The sequence below is a fragment of the Stigmatopora nigra genome, chromosome 12, assembly GCF_051989575.1.
Source record: "Stigmatopora nigra isolate UIUO_SnigA chromosome 12, RoL_Snig_1.1, whole genome shotgun sequence".
NCBI lineage: Eukaryota > Metazoa > Chordata > Actinopteri > Syngnathiformes > Syngnathidae > Stigmatopora > Stigmatopora nigra.
The window spans coordinates 704,913-722,884 of record NC_135519.1 but is presented as its reverse complement, the minus strand read 5'-3'; the positions used below and the strand labels follow the sequence as shown (position 1 = coordinate 722,884).

Genomic DNA, 17,972 nt, shown 5'->3' with positions numbered 1-17,972 from the left:
CGGCCTGTTCCAGTTGCTTCCATCTGGCAGACGCTACAGGTCCTACAAAGCACGGACAAACAGGCTCACGGACAGCTTTTTCCCAACAGCCATCAGGACTCTGAACCAGGAGTAACACGAGACGAGACGACAACTGTCAGGTTCATTAATAATTACCTTCGTCCGTAATTATCAATAACTGCAGGAAGACATCTTATTCAATTATTGACATTTAATTAAATAGAAATGGATACAACAGGTAAAAGCCTCCGGAAGGGAGAGTTACAGCAAGTGTCCCTTACAACTTCCGAACGTCTCCTCGAATAGACGTTTTCGTCCCATTCTTATGGTCACAAGTTACAGAGTTGTTGATCATTCCATCACGTATGAGTAAAAACAACATCTGGGACTACAATAACAATCAAAGTATTTTACTAATAACAAAAACAGGGACTAGACCTAACAACATTTAGATTAGAGTAATTATACAACCTCCTTGACCTAAGAATCATATAATATAATCATAATCATATAATCGTTACATACAGAAAAACCCGAAGTGTACGGTTACATAACGATAACAATATTCTTGTTATTGTCCGAATAGCCCTGTCCTCGTCACCAAGGGCCCACCAAATCTCAAGGACCCAGATTGGGTGGATTGTTTGTATAACCATCCTGGAACAGGCTGTCTAGGTTAAAGATGACTTGGTGTGACCTCAAGACTTTTGAAAAACAGAAAGAGAATGATTTAACAAAGTAATGAATTAATACAAAGAAAAGAAAGAGATTGATTTAATAAAGAAATGAATTAATATAACTATTATAATAATAAAACAGAATAAACCCAACATTCCCCCGTTTTTATAATATGTATGTTATTAGTCATTTCTTAGTAATCACTAAATGGAAATGTCGGTGACTGCGATTTTATCCGCCTACTCCTTACTCCCATGGCTGGTCTGAAAGAGAAAAAACATAATTATATTCGTCCAATTGGTCCTCGGATTTACCGTACTCCTGGACCTTACTGCTTTCCCCAAACCGTCCCATAAGATACAACTCATGTACTTTAGAATTTGTAGGGGCAATTTCAGTAGTTATAAGTCGGCTTAGCAAGGAGCGCAAACAGGGGATACTACATCACCCACACAATGTTAGGATAGCGGTAATTGTGCCTATAGTCCAAATCTTTAGATTTTCCAAAGGTCTTATCCCACCAATCTGACAATGCGGACGTATCTACTCCAGAGTGCTCTTGCATATTGCGGTTCAGTGTTTGCAGGCCAGTAATGGCCCTGGTGAGAGATCCACTGGGTGACGCGTTGTTCGGTATGAAGGTGCAACATTGTTTTCCAAACATTGCACACACGCCCCCTGTTTCAAGGATCATATCCACCGCTATGCGATTCTGGAACGCCATCAGACTGGTAGCTGCCAGTTGTTCCTTCATGGCCACAAATCCCTGTTCAGTATAATTTCCAAGTTTTGAACATTGTAATGTAAGTAATTTATTCTATCCACATTTTTGTTTGGGGTGATTAGAAGGAAGATAGACTCCCAACCTGCTGCGATCTGATTAGCCAGCTTATACTCATCTGGTACGCCCCGGGGGATGCCAATCGCATCAATGTATGTTGGATCTCCTTCCCTCCATGCCTCTCGACGATGTCGGGAGGGTCGACCCTTCACCTCCGAATTATGAGCCGCCAATTGTATCTCCTCCACTGTGGATGGAAAAACAGACACCGGTAAGAGCAGTGAGACCAAAGTACCTAGTCCTGCCGCGTTTCGGCAGGAGTCGTATAATTTATCTACCACCCCGCCACCATAGGCCAGAACGTGGTATCAGGGGTGTAGTTTGTTTTAGAACGCCGGTACACCACGTCTCATTTATCGCCCCCAGCTTCAGACCATGCCCTGTAAGGTTTAAGCAGGTAAAATGATTAAACAGTGGAAAAATTGACTTCCTATTTACCGCGTAACAGGATAAACACTGCTTCAATATTTTTTCTTGCCAAGTAGGACACGTTTTTTCATTTGTAAAAACACTTTTCCCCAAATGAATGGTGATTGAGGGAGTTGTTAGACCCCATCGTATTTTCCCTTGTCTGGTAGGTTATCCTAATCCTTTGTAAGATGGTTTAGTCTCAATTGAAACCATATGGAGACGTCAAACCCAATATAAAAGAGTTCCCTATAGTTTTATGGTATTGCTTGCTGAGCAATAATCTTTTCAATTAATATTGGTGTTTCCCGTATCTTATTAAGTCAGAAAGTTTATCTTACCCGTCCCCTCAATGTTTCAATTGAGACCACCCTTTTACCAAAGTAGCTCCACATAGTGCTTGCCTTCTTTACACTCCATTAACAGCGCCCAATTATCCCCCGTTTGGGAAATCCCTGTTTCAGAAATAAATTTCACAGGTTAATATGTCAGTCCAAGCTTTCCAATCTTGACCAATTTCTGCAACAAGGCTTTTCCCAATCTTTAATTTTTTGCTGTTAATGTACCACACATATTTCCCACCATCTCTTTTTGTATGGCAACCGGGACGTCGCCGAGTCCAAATATATATTTTCAATGTGGAAATTTGATTTAGTAGGTAATGTTAATTAAATGTAAATGTGTATGTTTCTCGGTTTACCCTCCCGTAAGAAGGTGTATCCTCAATTGAAACGCCTCCGCCTTTTTCTCCAACTGGAGAAAACAACCCTACTGTGGAAAGGAATAGAATCACAATCATCATTAATCTCATTGCCCCAAAAGCAATAATTGTTTTCAACATGACTTTTTGTCTTTGTTTAGGGAGTTTTCCTCTTGAAACGTTTCAATTTAGACAACCTTCTTACTGTGGGAAAGGTGCATCCGTGTCCCCTTTCAGTAACAAGGACCCTCCCACTTTGCGTTGCTCCGATGTTTCTTCTTTTATGCTGCTTATCAGCATCCAGTCTTCAAGAATCACCGTCGCTTCGTCCGTTTCCTGTTGACAAGCAAAATCTCCCTCTGATAGTCTAAATTTGGTGTGTGCGTTTTTTTTTTTTTTTTTTTTTTTATAGATTCGCCTCATCATCCAATTGTCATTGTGTGGTGAATAATAACAATTTGTAAGGTCTACCAAACAGGACTTCATATAAGGTCCGCCAATTGTGGATGGTAGACAACTATTATATTAACAAAATGGGAGCCATTATCACTTATAAATAGTTTCTGGAATTCCATATCGTGGAATGATATCCATATGATCTAATAAAAATAAAACAAAATCTATATGTATTTTTTGAAATGGATATGTGGTTATGCATTATAGATTTAAACCCTAAGCCTTGTAGTGCCGTTGTAGCAAGGCCACCTCCCCCTTGTCGAGACATAGGTCTTCCCTTGACTCAAGCCCAAATTATTTTCTTTATTGATCTTTTATTGATAGATTATGTCTCGGTGGTCTGCCAATCAAAAAACACAAAAAGACAAACTATCATTCACGCTCACACTCATAAACAGAAGAATTTAGTGTGTTCAACCAGTCTAGTATCCATAATTTCATTTTGTGGGAGTAAACTGGAGTACCCGGAGAAAATCCACAAATTCTCGAGGACGCCATGAATACCCCACATTCCGGAAGGTCTGGATCCACCCCGCATTCATTAGTAGATCCTTTAATATACACACCCCCACTCTAGCCTTTTAACCGTTTGTAAAAAATTTCCTTCAAGTTTCACACAAAGTTATATCCTCTTTAATGCTATCAGTTTAGCTGTTTGTTCCCCGAATTGAGGTCGGAATAGTTTCACATCTAAAGTTTTTATTTTTTACAGCCGCCATGACCTAATGGCCCCCTATCATGTTTTTGGAAAATCCCAATTCCCTCTAATAGCATGCCAATCACCTTTTAATGCGGCCATCCAATTTTGTTTCTACTTGTTTCAGGTGATAAGATAATCTCCCCCATTTGTAAAACTAATTCATCCACGCCTATTTTATACAACATGACGCCTATGGCCTTTATTACGTCGCCTTGACTCCAAATTCTATGAACCAAGATAACACGCCTAATTTGTAAGCGAATTTCGCCCATCCCATTTTGTTCATAGACAACCCATCTACCTAAAGCGTCACTTGTTTCAAAACATGAAAGGCCCCACTAGAATTCGTGCATCCAGCGCCAAATAGAGCCTATTTACACATTTGTCTCAAACTTGTTTTAGATATGGGGTCCCCAATTTCCCAAAATTTCCCAGAATTTATGTACTACCACATCCTGTCAAAAACCCAAAACGACTAACATAACCTGTTTCTAAGCCAGATTCTGGAATTTGGAGAATTTCTCCTTTCCCTCCCTTATCTAAGCTTGTTATTGTCACTCGTTATCACTGTAACATTCAGGCGTATTAACCCCATCGTTGCTAAAGTTCTAACCAATTTGCATGCCCTTAAAGCCGTAAAAGCAACGTTATTTGGTTGTATCAATTGACCAATGCTTATCCAATCCGTAATATCCTTAAAGTCATCAATATGACCTGTGACAAAGCATATTTCCTCCTGCCAGGACAACAGACAATGTTCTTTCAAGTGCACTTTGAAAAACATTCCATGTTACTCCATTCTTAGGGAAAATATGCTCATCCTAAACCAATTATTTTATTTACAATTCACCTAATTATTTGGATGAATGCCATGAATTTTATCATGCCACTATTGCATTGTAAATTTCCCATCTGATGTCGTTAACAGCCAAATAATTCAATACCTACTATACTTTGTAAATCACCTCATATGATGTTTACTTAAGACACGAGTCATTTCCCATAGCCTGTTACCAAAACAAAAATCTACAACAATTAAATGAGACAAATCAACCTTTTGTTAGACAATTCCTAATTACAAACTTTAATGTTTTAAAAACCTTATCGTCACCAATATACCATAATATTGTAAATTTTGTCATCCTGGCCTTTTCTTTAACCAGCCAACCCCCTGGATTAAAGTATTTTGAACAATCAAAAAATTCTGAAATAGTATTAATATTATTTTATCCTCCAAAAGCTAGTTTCCTTTAACTAAGAGCCCTTTGAAATCCACAATTGCTCAAAAATGACTATTTTGGTCTATTTCCCAAATCCAAAGCTTTTTACCAAATCAACCTTTTACTGAACAGATTTTTTCTATCCTCTTAATACATTTCATTTTAAAACCCAAAATATCAATGCGAAAGCATTCGCATAACCTTGCATTTCTTGCAGCCCATGTATTGTTCTTATTTTGAAAAGTCCAAACAGAAAACGCAATTAGCCGTTAACTATGACCTCCACTCTTGCTGCGAAAACAGCATTGTTATCTTATGTTTACAAACCAGCTTTTTCCCTGTGCCCAAATACAACGCTTTTTAGAGAAGACAACCATTAAAACGTCAAATTAACCCCTCTTCCGATATTCAACTACATCACAATATTTTTCCAAGACCCCATATATCCAGAATATGTATGCTGCAAGCACAACAATATGGCAAAAACCCATTTTCTGCCCTCAAGTTTGCTTCAGCACCCCCAAGGCCAATTATTATTATTATAATGTCTTCACGGAAAGGATCACAAAATTTTAGTCGTTTACACGGTCCGAACGCTCCCGAAAGCCCAACACAGTTAAATCGTCTGCCCCGCGGCCCACATGTTTCACTCCCATCTAATCAGCAGCCGCTGCACCAGAAACGCTTCCCCCGCAGTTGACACATTTTTTGGCAAGTCTAGAGCATAATAAAAACACAGGTGACATTCCCTGCTAAACATTTAAATGATCATTTTGTATATATTCTTTTGTCTTTTTAAACACCATCTTCCCGCTAGCGGACGGGATCAAAAACCAAGCTGCAATAAGCCATCACATTGCTGTAAATTGACAGTACATATAGGTTATATTAACAAAGCACCACCAGCACTTGGAAATAACCATTCTAATTGTTGTTATACAAGCCCAAGCATCACAAAAAAACCCAATTTATTGTAATCACAAAACGTCATACCCGGATTAACCAAATCAAATACCAGTGTCCCCATTAATTTTCTAGCTCCCTTTATTTTTGTTAAACTTCCTCCGCGCCCGTCACCTATCTCGGTAAATATTTTCCCCGTCAGCCGAGGAGGCCCCGCTATTTTTTCCTTACCAAACAGTACTTTCCCGCCGCCACGGTCTTAAATATATCCCCGTTATCCGAGGGAGCCCCCACTATTTTCCCAAAATAGTATTTTTTAACTTCTCCCCGGCCTTATTTCGCCATTAGTGTCTGTGGAACAAGCTGTTACACTTTTATCCACTCACATATTATTTATATATGTATATTACCTCCATTAGTGTCTGTGGAACAAGCTGTTACACTTTTATCCACTCACATATTATTTATATATGTATATTACCTCTATGCATTAGTGCATATATTATCCTGCATTTTATGCATTTTAAGCTGGCCAGCAAACCCATATTTATTTATCCATAAATATAGCTGTGTAATATTTTTAAAGCGCTTTGTCTTTCCAATTTTTTTCCAATCCTTACAAGTTAGACGTATTTTTTGGATCGTCATCCAAACCCGCCTTACAACACGTGTTTCCCATATTTTACTTTTTTGTAGTGAGTTCGTGTGCCTCACAGAGTTAACTTTATTATATCTATTTTTATTATTATTTTTAATATTATTATTATCTATTCGACTGTATCGACTGTATCTCCTAGGCCTTTCCTAATTTTACTGCAGAAACCACACAAACACCATACAACGTATATTCGTGCCTACCCTTTAGACACAGGACACTCCCCGGCCCCAATATTGTACCTCTAGTACAATACATTCGTGCCTACCCCTGAGACACAGGACACTTTCCAGCAAAGTGCCCCACCGTACCTGCCATTGACTAGTATAAACACAGGGTTTTATCGCCGTCACCCAGGACGCGAAACCAGCCCAACAATGGGCCTCACATACAATGTCCCTTTAACGCATTTGTAAACACCTTCACAACATGCAGACATTAATGTGGACTTACCCGAGATCCATCAGATGTCTCCCTCCAGCAGGAAAAGTCTTCAACCGCCGAGAATCCAGGCGCCCCCGTCGAAAAACTCCGGCCCACCAAGGGTTTTGAAGACGCCGTGCGCACGGTCACTTACCAGATGTCGAACAGCAGCGCCTGGGTTCTCGCTCCGGTATATTGACCTCCATGGCTCGAAGGACCAAAATGTCAGGTTCATTAATAATTACCTTCGTCCGTAATTATCAATAACTGCAGGAAGACATCTTATTCAATTATTGACATTTAATTAAATAGAAATGGATACAACAGGTAAAAGCCTCCGGAAGGGAGAGTTACAGCAAGTGTCCCTTACAACTTCCGAACGTCTCCTCGAATAGACGTTTTCGTCCCATTCTTATGGTCACAAGTTACAGAGTTGTTGATCATTCCATCACGTATGAGTAAAAACAACATCTGGGACTACAATAACAATCAAAGTATTTTACTAATAACAAAAACAGGGACTAGACCTAACAACATTTAGATTAGAGTAATTATACAACCTCCTTGACCTAAGAATCATATAATATAATCATAATCATATAATCGTTACATACAGAAAAACCCGAAGTGTACGGTTACATAACGATAACAATATTCTTGTTATTGTCCGAATAGCCCTGTCCTCGTCACCAAGGGCCCACCAAATCTCAAGGACCCAGATTGGGTGGATTGTTTGTATAACCATCCTGGAACAGGCTGTCTAGGTTAAAGATGACTTGGTGTGACCTCAAGACTTTTGAAAAACAGAAAGAGAATGATTTAACAAAGTAATGAATTAATACAAAGAAAAGAAAGAGATTGATTTAATAAAGAAATGAATTAATATAACTATTATAATAATAAAACAGAATAAACCCAACAACAACACAAATCGCTTCTTTGGAATAAATTTGCAGTGAGGTAACAGGAAGGTCATTTGGTGTGGATCTGCCTTCTACAGGCTGACTGAGGGAGGGTAAGTAAGAAGATAGTGAGAGGTAAGTGACCAATTTTATTCTTGTTGGCATCGGTGAGGCAACTTGCAGTCGCCGGATTGATGGCGCTCAAGAGGTGATGTGATGTTTCCATCGTGGCGGAGTGCTAACAAGTCTGAATATGTCATTTAATGGGTCTTGCCTGGGAAGGCGAACTTGTGGAGAAGCACTATCCAATTTCGTCATACGCAGCTGGGTATGATGACTATTAGGCTTTTTGTCAAGTTAATGATGACGACAATGCCTATGTCTGATTATTATTATTATTATTTATTTTATTTTTTTTCTACGTGCGTTTTACAGTCAGAACTTCCAACTTGTGTCACGCTTAAGTCGCACATGCATGTTGCGCAATGTGCAAATGTCGGTCCTTTTGGAGACAGCTTCAAATTGATATTTTGTCGAATATGAACCAATAAACTTCTGCGAGTGTCTGGGTTTCTTATTAGAAATTTCACCCAAATTGCCTTACAGGCAAGGCATATCGATGAGACTTACCAGTGCTACTTCCGTTAGAACAACCTCAGAAATGATAGGATTTGTTTCAAAACAAAAGACTGGTCAGCCTCAATTATACTTACTCCTCTGAAAAAAATGAAAACTAAAATGTTAAAGCGAAAGAGGCTGTTGGGTCTGTTCTAGCACAGACCCAACACAGGCACAGAAAGAGGGAGAACAATTTCGGAAATTCAGTTTATTACCAGACTGCAGAATGGGAAGAGCTCAAACAGTCTCAACGCACAGTCTGTTCCTTGCAACTCCCAGAGAACGAAGTGGAGGTAAGTCTATATATTTGTGAAAAATGGGAGGTTGTGCAAATAGGATATGGGCTGACGCGTTTAGCTATCTGCAGGGCAAAGGTCTGCGAACAAGATTTTTCTATAACTCACAAACTGGTGCACTTCCAGTGCTCTTGAGAAAAAAAAATATAATTGTTTTAATCTTCCTTTAATGTTACACCCTTTTTTCCAAAGATTATGCTAAAAGCAGTGTTCACATACCCATTGGATCCAAATAAATACCATTTGACTTAACATAAAAATATGCAATAGAAAAGGACTTTCATTTTATATTATAACATTTTTTTCTACAGAAATCACAGTATAGATGATTTTTTAGAAACTATTTTTCCACACCACTCCTGACCATCTCTCGACACAGTGGTTGGTAAACACTACTGTATAATAATGAAATCTCTACAAATTCTTACTTTAACTGAAAAAATCCACTTATCATTATTCTTACAGAGTTAATAGACTTCTGGTTTCAGCTGTATTAAAACATTTTCTTGTTAAAATATATGCCATATGACCATGACTTTTATGAGAATGATGTCCTTATATGTCCTCTTCAGATAACAACCAAGCTTTAAGGCTCAATCTTGGAACAAAATCAACTGGTGCAGAGTTTGGCGCAATCTCTGCCCTCAGCATCAACAATGACAGCTCAAGACTTCTTTGTGGGTTTGCGAAAGGACAGGTACTTTATCATCTAGGGCTTTTATTTTGGGAATGGGGTTACAAAATGTACTCTCCCATTCTCTTGTAAGCAAGCCTGCACACATTTTCTAGGCCAGGGGTGGCCAACCAGTCAGAGACCAAGAGCCACATTTTTTACTGTGTTACCGCAAAGAGCCACATCACACTCATACCTTTGCTCAGCCAGATTTATTGTAAATGTCACACACCAGCATAGTAATGACATAAATTGACTCCTACAGTACTAACAGCACAGGCCAGTCATTATCAACAATGAACATTGTGTGCACTGTCTCACACAGACAAACTCTCAGTTCAACCAAGTCCACAAACAAAAATATAATAATTTACAATAGCGTTTTTCTTTTACTATGCATGTTACTTAGTGGGACTTCTGTCATAAAATCAGAGCCTATTTTTGCGCAACATTCGCTCCTTGTGAGCTGTCATTTATTATGAATGGCTTTTAACTAGCGCGCCCACCACGTGGGTGTACACCTCGCTCTCCTATTGGCTGCTCCCGGCTGAGCACTCTCGCCTTGGTCTGCCTCGCAGGGGGTGTGGCTTTTTCAGCCGACGCTGGATCTTTGGGATACATACTTTTTGTGTGCGCGACGCCGTTCATTGTCGCTTCTGGTTCACGGGAGCTCTCCCACTCTGTTAAAAAACGTTTACTCAAATGACCTTGCTCCTACTGGGAAACTTTGAGGTATTTTCATCCCAAGCACATGCGCATTGGACGAAAATACCGTATTGAACTCAAGCGAAGCGCACACGCAAATAAAAATAAAACACAAATACAAACTTTGATATGGACGTAAGAGCCGCATGAAACCGGGCAAAGAGCCGCATGCGGCTCGGGAGCCGCGGGTTGGCCACCCCTGTTCTAGGCCTTAATATTTGTCAGTGGATTTTATCTATAATTAACATACCCATATATTAACAAAAATATTGAAAGCATTAAACTCTATTTTAATGTTTTGAAGAAAAAAAGTATTTCCCAAAAGTAAAATACAAAAGGGGTGACAGTGATTGAGTTTTTCCATCTCTACATCAACAATGGTACACACACAACAAGACAGTTGGAATAAACAATTTAGTGCACTTTTAACCAACTGCTTGATTTTATGCCATACTCCTCCGTTTTGAGACTGGTCTGATTTGCCAGTCTCAAAGCGGGCTAAGAAACGGTTCAGTTCCTCAGCTAGTGAGGCATCTGCATTTGATGAGTGTCTGTGTCTCCTTGGTCATCCCAGGTTTTTGGTTTATTAACAGTGACTTTGTTCGTGCAGTTTTTGATGTTGGAAAGTATAGTGTCCGTGTAGTTCTGGAGGTTGTGGTGTTCGAAAAGTTCCCAGTTGGTGCGGGAAAAATAGTCCTGCACCTTAGAAAGGGCGTCCTCCGGCCAAGTTTTTATTATCTTTATTTGTGGCCTTATTAGCCTCTGGAGTTGAGTGTATGTGGGGGTGAGGGAAAGGCAGAGATGGTCTGATCCAGCCAGGTGAGGGAGGAAAGTAGCTCTATAAGCATGTTTGATATTAGAATAAACATGGTCTAGAGTTTTTTCTCCTCTGGTGCGGCACTTCATGTACCTGATAAACTTAGGCAGAACAGTCTTTAAGCACGGATTGTTGAAGTCACCAGCGACAATAAAGACTCCATCAGGGTGGTCAAGCTCCGGTTCGTTTACAGCCGTTAGCAGGAGGCTAAGTGCCGTTCTAACATTAGCATCCGGTGGTATATATACAGCCATTATAGTAATAACCGTTAGCTCCCTAGGTAGATAGAAGGGCATGCAGGCCAATAGCTCTAAATTCGGGGAGCAGTGAGTGTTAATGATCCTACTGTCGCAACACCATTCATTGTGAATGAACATGCAAAGTCCATTTATTTGCTTTTTCCTTTTAATTCTTTCGAACGATCGTTTTGAAATAGCGTCCGGCTAGCTAGCGATACCGCGCCGTCGGGGATTTGCGGTGTAGCCACGTTTCCATAATGAGAATAATGTTGTAGTTCCTGACAAAGCTGTTGGTAGCAATCTAAAGTTTCAACTCTTTTGTGGGTGATGGATCTGGCGTTGGTCAAAAAGATACTCAGAAGCAGTGCTCAGCTAGGCCCACCCGGCATCCGCGCTTTTGTTTTCTTTCCCTTCGCCGCCTCCGTCATACTCTGAGTGGGCTGACTATCCACGGAGATCCCGGAGGTCTCGATGTCTTCGGGGATATCGTAAGTTCGTTGCTAGTCTGTTGTGATGTATATATCGCATCTCCTTCCGACAGTAATTAAATCCTTGCGACTGTAGGAAAAGTTTGCCTCGCAGATGTTTGTAAATATTGAACAACACCAAACTTGAGAGCATTGAGACGCTGCACCCATGTGCGCCGCCATCTTGGAATATATCTATATATCTGTTGTTAGACTAAACTATTTCACCTGACTCCAATTCCTTAACTCTGTAGTCTCCAGTCTAACAATGGAGCGTGTTCAGCATCGGAGGAGACAAACCAGGGTTGAGCGAGTTTATCCACAGATGGTTTATTCCATTCAAATTGATTCATACAGAGCTCCGGGTCTCCCTCCCATAGAATAAGCCCGCTGAGTGTTGATGTCCTAAAGCGGAGGATGGAAAAGACATTGTCCAAACCCGCGTTTGCCCAGTTATAGTTCAACAAAAATGCATATTCATTCGCTGATTAATAATGAGATGTGGGCTGGTCCAGGGCTGCTGTGAAGGGGGGTTTCTCTGGGCTCCACATCTTCCAGCCTTGAATCCACATCATCCAGACCTCTGTCTCCGCTGGTCCTATAAAGTCCTGACCCTCTGCCCTGCTCTTTGTTCCTCTGCCCTTTGAAGTCCTCCATCTGGTCTCTTATCAGTGTGAATCCCACCTTGAAATAAGAATCTCAGGAAGAGCCTTTTGTTAACATTGTAGTCGAGGAGTCTCGGACCCATCCTTCTGTTCATATTGTAATTGAGTTGGGAACAAGAGCTGAACCCTTCAGTGGCGATACTAAAACAAGACCGCCACAAAAAGAATGAGTAAAATGTGATATCAAAATGAAACAGCCATACTAAAAAGAATGAGTAAAATATGTCAGATTCTTCATTCCCTCTCTTGGTCTCCTAAAAGAGACCACATCAACAACACCACACAGGTTAGTGTCAAATGAAATGTAAAACTATATTAGTATAAAAACAAAGAAGCACTACATTAGTATATCCATGAACATGTGCCCAGCGGGGGGTCCAGAGGGGTCAGTTTGGCGCAACTGGACATACTGACCTCTAGGGCCTGGTCCCACTGCTTTATCGATCAGTCGAGTGACTAGAGTACGAGCTAAGGGGAAGATACAACAGCTACAGAGAATAAGCAGAGTAATGAGCACTCCAGCAGATATGAGGATGTTGCCTATCAAACCTTTCCAGGCACCAAAATAATCCATCCATTGGTCCCAGATTGAGGTGTCCACACCTGACTGATCGGCCATCTTATTAGTCAGGGTTCGGAGGCCTTCTAAAGCTTTGGTGAGACGTCCATTTGGAGCAGTGTTATTAGGAATGAAAGTACAACAGGCATCACCAAAGATAGCACACACACCACCCTTCTCAGCCAATAACATGTCTAATGCTATACGATCTTGGAAGGCCATGAGGGATGTTGCCGCTAAGCTGGTCACGTACCGCCTCTAACGAATCAACCGTGTAATTGCCAAGTCGCTGGACATTGTAATGAATATAATTGATGCGATCAACATTTTTGTTGTGAGTTACCCAAATTAGAATACTTTTGAATCCCGCTGAAACCTGATTAGCAAGTTTATACTCATTAGGAACGCCACGGGGGACGCCTATGGCGTCAATATAGGTGGGATCGGAGTTACCCATCCAGGTGTGTGGTGCTCTCTTTTGGCGATGCAAGACCTCGATGTTTTTACCCGATCAATCGAGTAACTAGAATGCATCTCATCTGCCTAACTGCAGATTTAAGTGTGACGTCTAGACCCAGTGAATTCAGGATGTCAGGATACCACACATCTTCTTCATAGTAGTTCTCCAGTTTGTCCTTTTCATACCAATTTACTCTCCTCTGTGATAGGAGTATGTCACCATCTTGTATTCCAACTCGAGTCTCTGTGGGTGGGGCGTTCAGACACGCCCAGGCAGTCACTGACAGTACAGTCACTGTGATGTGAATGGCAACAGCTTTCACTGTGGCCAATGTGCAGAGGTGCAAAGTCTATGGAAGCTCAAGGTTAAGTGAGGCGTGCTCGTGGCAGGTGAGTAGACTGATGAGTTTTTACGGACAAGGGTTTTGATACCGTCCAACTTCCAGTCTACTCAGAGTCACCTGTGTCTCGAACTACCTTGACCTGGCATTGGTGAATCCACTTTGACATTTCAACAATCTTTGCAGCAGTGGAGGTTGGTGAGTTGGGCCACGAATAGGTCTTCCCATCGTGGAGAGAACCAGGACTTCCTTTTTATGACTGGGATCAGCATCCAGTCACCTGGCTTCACCACCTCCTGCAAAGTAGACAAAAAGGGATCACGGCAGCTTGCCCGTTCTTTGGACAAGTTTCTCCAAACATGTTACCATCCATTCTGTGATTAGGTCTGCCTTGCCCTTAGCCTTTTGTCATGTTTCACCTTCCATAAAGGATGTTGAAATGGTCTTCCATGAACGTCTGTTTGCTCTACCAGTCCCATACTCTTTTGGACGTTGTCCTCGTTTGGGCCTGAGGTTACCTTGCACACCATGACTGCAACAAATCAAACAGATGCAACAAATTTAACAGATCCTACAAAACAATTAAAAGCAGGTATTTAGACCTCTGGGACATGGAACACACTGTACCATGTCCATCATCCCCCCTGTTGAGACATGGTTCAATCCATGGCTCAATTTTGGAGGCACGCTCGGCCTTTAGCTGTGTACAGGTCTTCTGCAGACTGTTCTGTGTTCTTTCTGTATAGATGCATTTCTACCTTATGTGATGCAATGTTTTGCATATCAATTAATACTGTTTTTGACTTCGTTTTTGTTGTTGTGAATACTGTGCTGTAAGTGTTTGCGCTGCTGCTTTAGCTGCTGTCATCTTTAGCGCATGCTCAACACCTGCATACGGCCCCTTGGTTGGGCTTAATTCTCAAATGAACAAAAATCACAACAATCTTACTTATTCCATCACTTTGTTTGTGAAAATCTGAATGCTTTATCAGTCAAAAGTAGATATACTAGCTGTTATTCTATTGTGATCGTTGCTTCCTCGTTAAGATCAAAACCTATATTTGATTTTTTCCTTTCCTGCAATTACACCAATTAACTAATCGTGCTAAAAATAGGGAAAATACAAAAAGCGAACCAGGCTGCTTTCTCCTCAGGAAAACAGCTTTCCCGGTCTCTGCAACAGTTACATTCACATCAATTAATATCCAGAAACAAATGTAAACATTTTTCATTCTGAAAAGAATTGAACCCACTAAACTGTAACCACCCCCTGTTTATCAGGGTTAATATTTTCTAGCATAATTTTCCTTTAAGGCAATTAAAATTCATTACTTATAAATCGCATACTAATCAAGTCCCAATTCAATTAACAATGTGTATCGCGTTGCATATTAAACTCAATTGTTTGAAATTCAAAATATCCCAAACTAGTAGTCTTTTTATCAAATGTAACATTCCATTGTCTTTGGAGTTTGCCAATCATCTCCTTTAAAACTTTCTTGATCAACATTTTCCAATAGCCTGGCATAAAATTAAAATTTAGTTACATATCTATCCATTGTAATCTCTTTTTCTCTCTAATTGTTTACTTTTAAAAATCTGTAAGAAGGTTTGTTCTCAATTGAAACGCTTTCACTTTTTATGGAGACAATCAAAACAATATAAAAGTTCCTTATGGTTTATGGCATTGCTCCTCGAGCAATAATCTTTCCAATCAATATTGGATGCTTTCCATTACGTCTGATCGCGTCAATAATCTTATCTTACCTGTCTCCTCAAACGTTTCAACTGAGAGAACCTCCTTACAGTGCATGGTGTATCTGCATCCTCCTTTCAGCTATTTTCATGTCTGCTGTTTGGTCAGCAAGAGTTGTACGGACGTTCTCATTTTGGATTGCTCGTGCGTCTTCTCCATGTTTCCTGTTGAAAAACACAGTCTTCTTCTGCTAACTCAAAATTAGTGCGTTTCTTTAATGTTTTTCTTTTATACAGATAGCCAGATTAGACTCATCATTCAGCTCCAATCGTGTATTGAATAATGGTGTTTGGTATGGTAACGAAATATGAAACATTTTGTCAATACAGTCAATTAATCCGTTAACACAATTTGGATGCCATTATCCCTATAAATCAATGGTACTTTGGAATTTCATATGATGCACTGTTTTTGTTTTTCTCAGTGCTCCCAAATTCTGCATAGCAGATTTATTCCTCCAATTCAATGCATTATCATCAAAAAATTTCTTTGGACTAAACAATTTTCCTTGATTTTTCATCGCCATCCAAAAAGGCTTATTGGCGATTTCAGAAATTGATTTCAAATTTCCAATCCTTCGCTGCCATCCCTGAAAAGGGCTTATTGGCAGTTTCAGAAATTGATTCCAATTTGCTAAATCCTTTTCCACCTTGATATCTAAGGGATCAATTATATCTTGGTGGATGGCCAATCAAAAACACAAAAAGACAAACAACCATTCACGCTCACAGACATCAGTGGTCTGTAATTCTTTCACTAGTGGAGAGCGCCATCCCTGAAAAGGGCTTATTGGCAGCTAACCACCTTTTTCTGTCCTATCAGCACTAGTCATTCTCAAAAGAACTAGGTTAATAGTCATTAATATGACTCACACTAAAGCATATTTCATTTAGTGATAAGCGAGCGAGACACATCATTCCGTGCACTGAATGATCTATGATGCTCACGTAATCCCAGAGAAATCATGCCTATCCTATATTAATTATTTTATCTAAACTTGTCAGGTACAATTTAATAATTTGGATCAATGCCATTTCTGCATTGTAAACTTCTCGTTTGATATCATTAATGATTTGGATGAATGCCATTTCTGCATTGTCTTCATTTAATAATTTGGATGATTATTAATACTTAAATCTGAATCACAAATCACTCTCATATTGCTAAATTAGCTATGTGAACATAGTTAAATTGCGCTAGCGGAATTCCTATTGAATTCCTATCCGCTCCAAGAAAGCGGTTATATTTAAAATAAGAGCCATTTTCTGGCCTCACTATTACCACAATTAAAAGTTAGGAAAAATAACCTTTCACTAAGAATTTCCTAATATAAATTTCAGTGTTTATTAAAGGACCCATAATTAGTCACTAATATATCATAATATTATCAACTATCTGTCTCTCTCTCTACATCTCTGTCTCTCTCTCTCTACATCTCTCTGTCTCTATCTCTCTACATCTCTGTCTCTCTCTCTCTCTACATCTCTGTCTCTCTCTCTCTACATCTCTGTCTCTCTCTTTCTCTCTGTTTCTCTCTCTCTCTCTACATCTCTCTGTCTCTATCTTTCTCTCTGTTAACTTTCTCTGCCTGTCTTTCTCAGTCCCCCACCCCTCCCCGCTTTGTGCAGGGGGTGGGGGCCTTGGGCTGGTGGGGGCTCTCTCTCTATGGCCCCACCGTGGGGTGCTTTATCGGCCCCCGCCTTCACCTCCTTAGCTGTGACTTCACGCTCTACTTTCTGCAAAGCAATGGACAAGTTATTCATATTCCATTCATGCTTTTGACCTACAATATGTACATTTCCTTTTAAAGTAAAAAAATGTTTCACCAACACGTCTTATTTTGGGTTGTTTTTTAACTTGAACACCACTCAGAACCTGTGCTTCCACATCTGCATACAAAATTGTCAATTCATTCCATTCTCCACATTCTCCCGCACTCTCACATCCTTCCATTTTCACCAATTCGATCTAGATCAAGTCTCCGGATAAATTTAGAATTTTAGTATGTTCAATTCTAGGAATTATTGTTACTTTTTTTTTTTTTTTTTTTTTTTAGAATCAATTTTAGGAATCAAACATCTGTGGCCCCAGTTGTTTCCCTGCTGAAGACTTTAAAATAACTCCTGCATACAACTCTTTCCGGAATCTCTTGTTCCTTTGTTTCATACGACGTTTTCTCTATTTCAAAACGACCGTCCTGGGATCGTCATCAATTCCGACTCTAGGTATATTACAACCTTTTCGAAATCTCCTATTCCCAAACCCCCTTTCTCTGGCATCTTCTCCATAATTTAAAAAAAATCCAATAGCAGAATTTTAACGTTTCAGTAATAGGTATTCTGCTTACCTTTCAGTTGATCAGGCACCTGTTGGAGAAGTCCCAAGAGAAAGGTCTCACGCTCGACGGCGTGCCCTCACGTTCGCTGACGTGGTTAACTTTTCCTTATTCTCACGTTCGCTGACGTGTTTAACTTTTCCTTATTCTCACGTT

The 17,972-nt window shown here is 40.1% G+C and overlaps 1 protein-coding gene across 1 annotated transcript in view; it reads left to right on the top strand.

Annotated features, from left to right (window-relative positions):
- Positions 1-17,972, top strand: part of vps8 (VPS8 subunit of CORVET complex) — a 109,302-nt gene that overhangs the window by 8,688 nt on the left and 82,642 nt on the right. Inside the window, exon 4 of the mRNA XM_077728937.1 lies at positions 9,373-9,497. Within this exon, the coding sequence (XP_077585063.1) occupies positions 9,373-9,497 (125 nt within the window). The remainder of the gene's footprint in view (positions 1-9,372; positions 9,498-17,972) is intronic.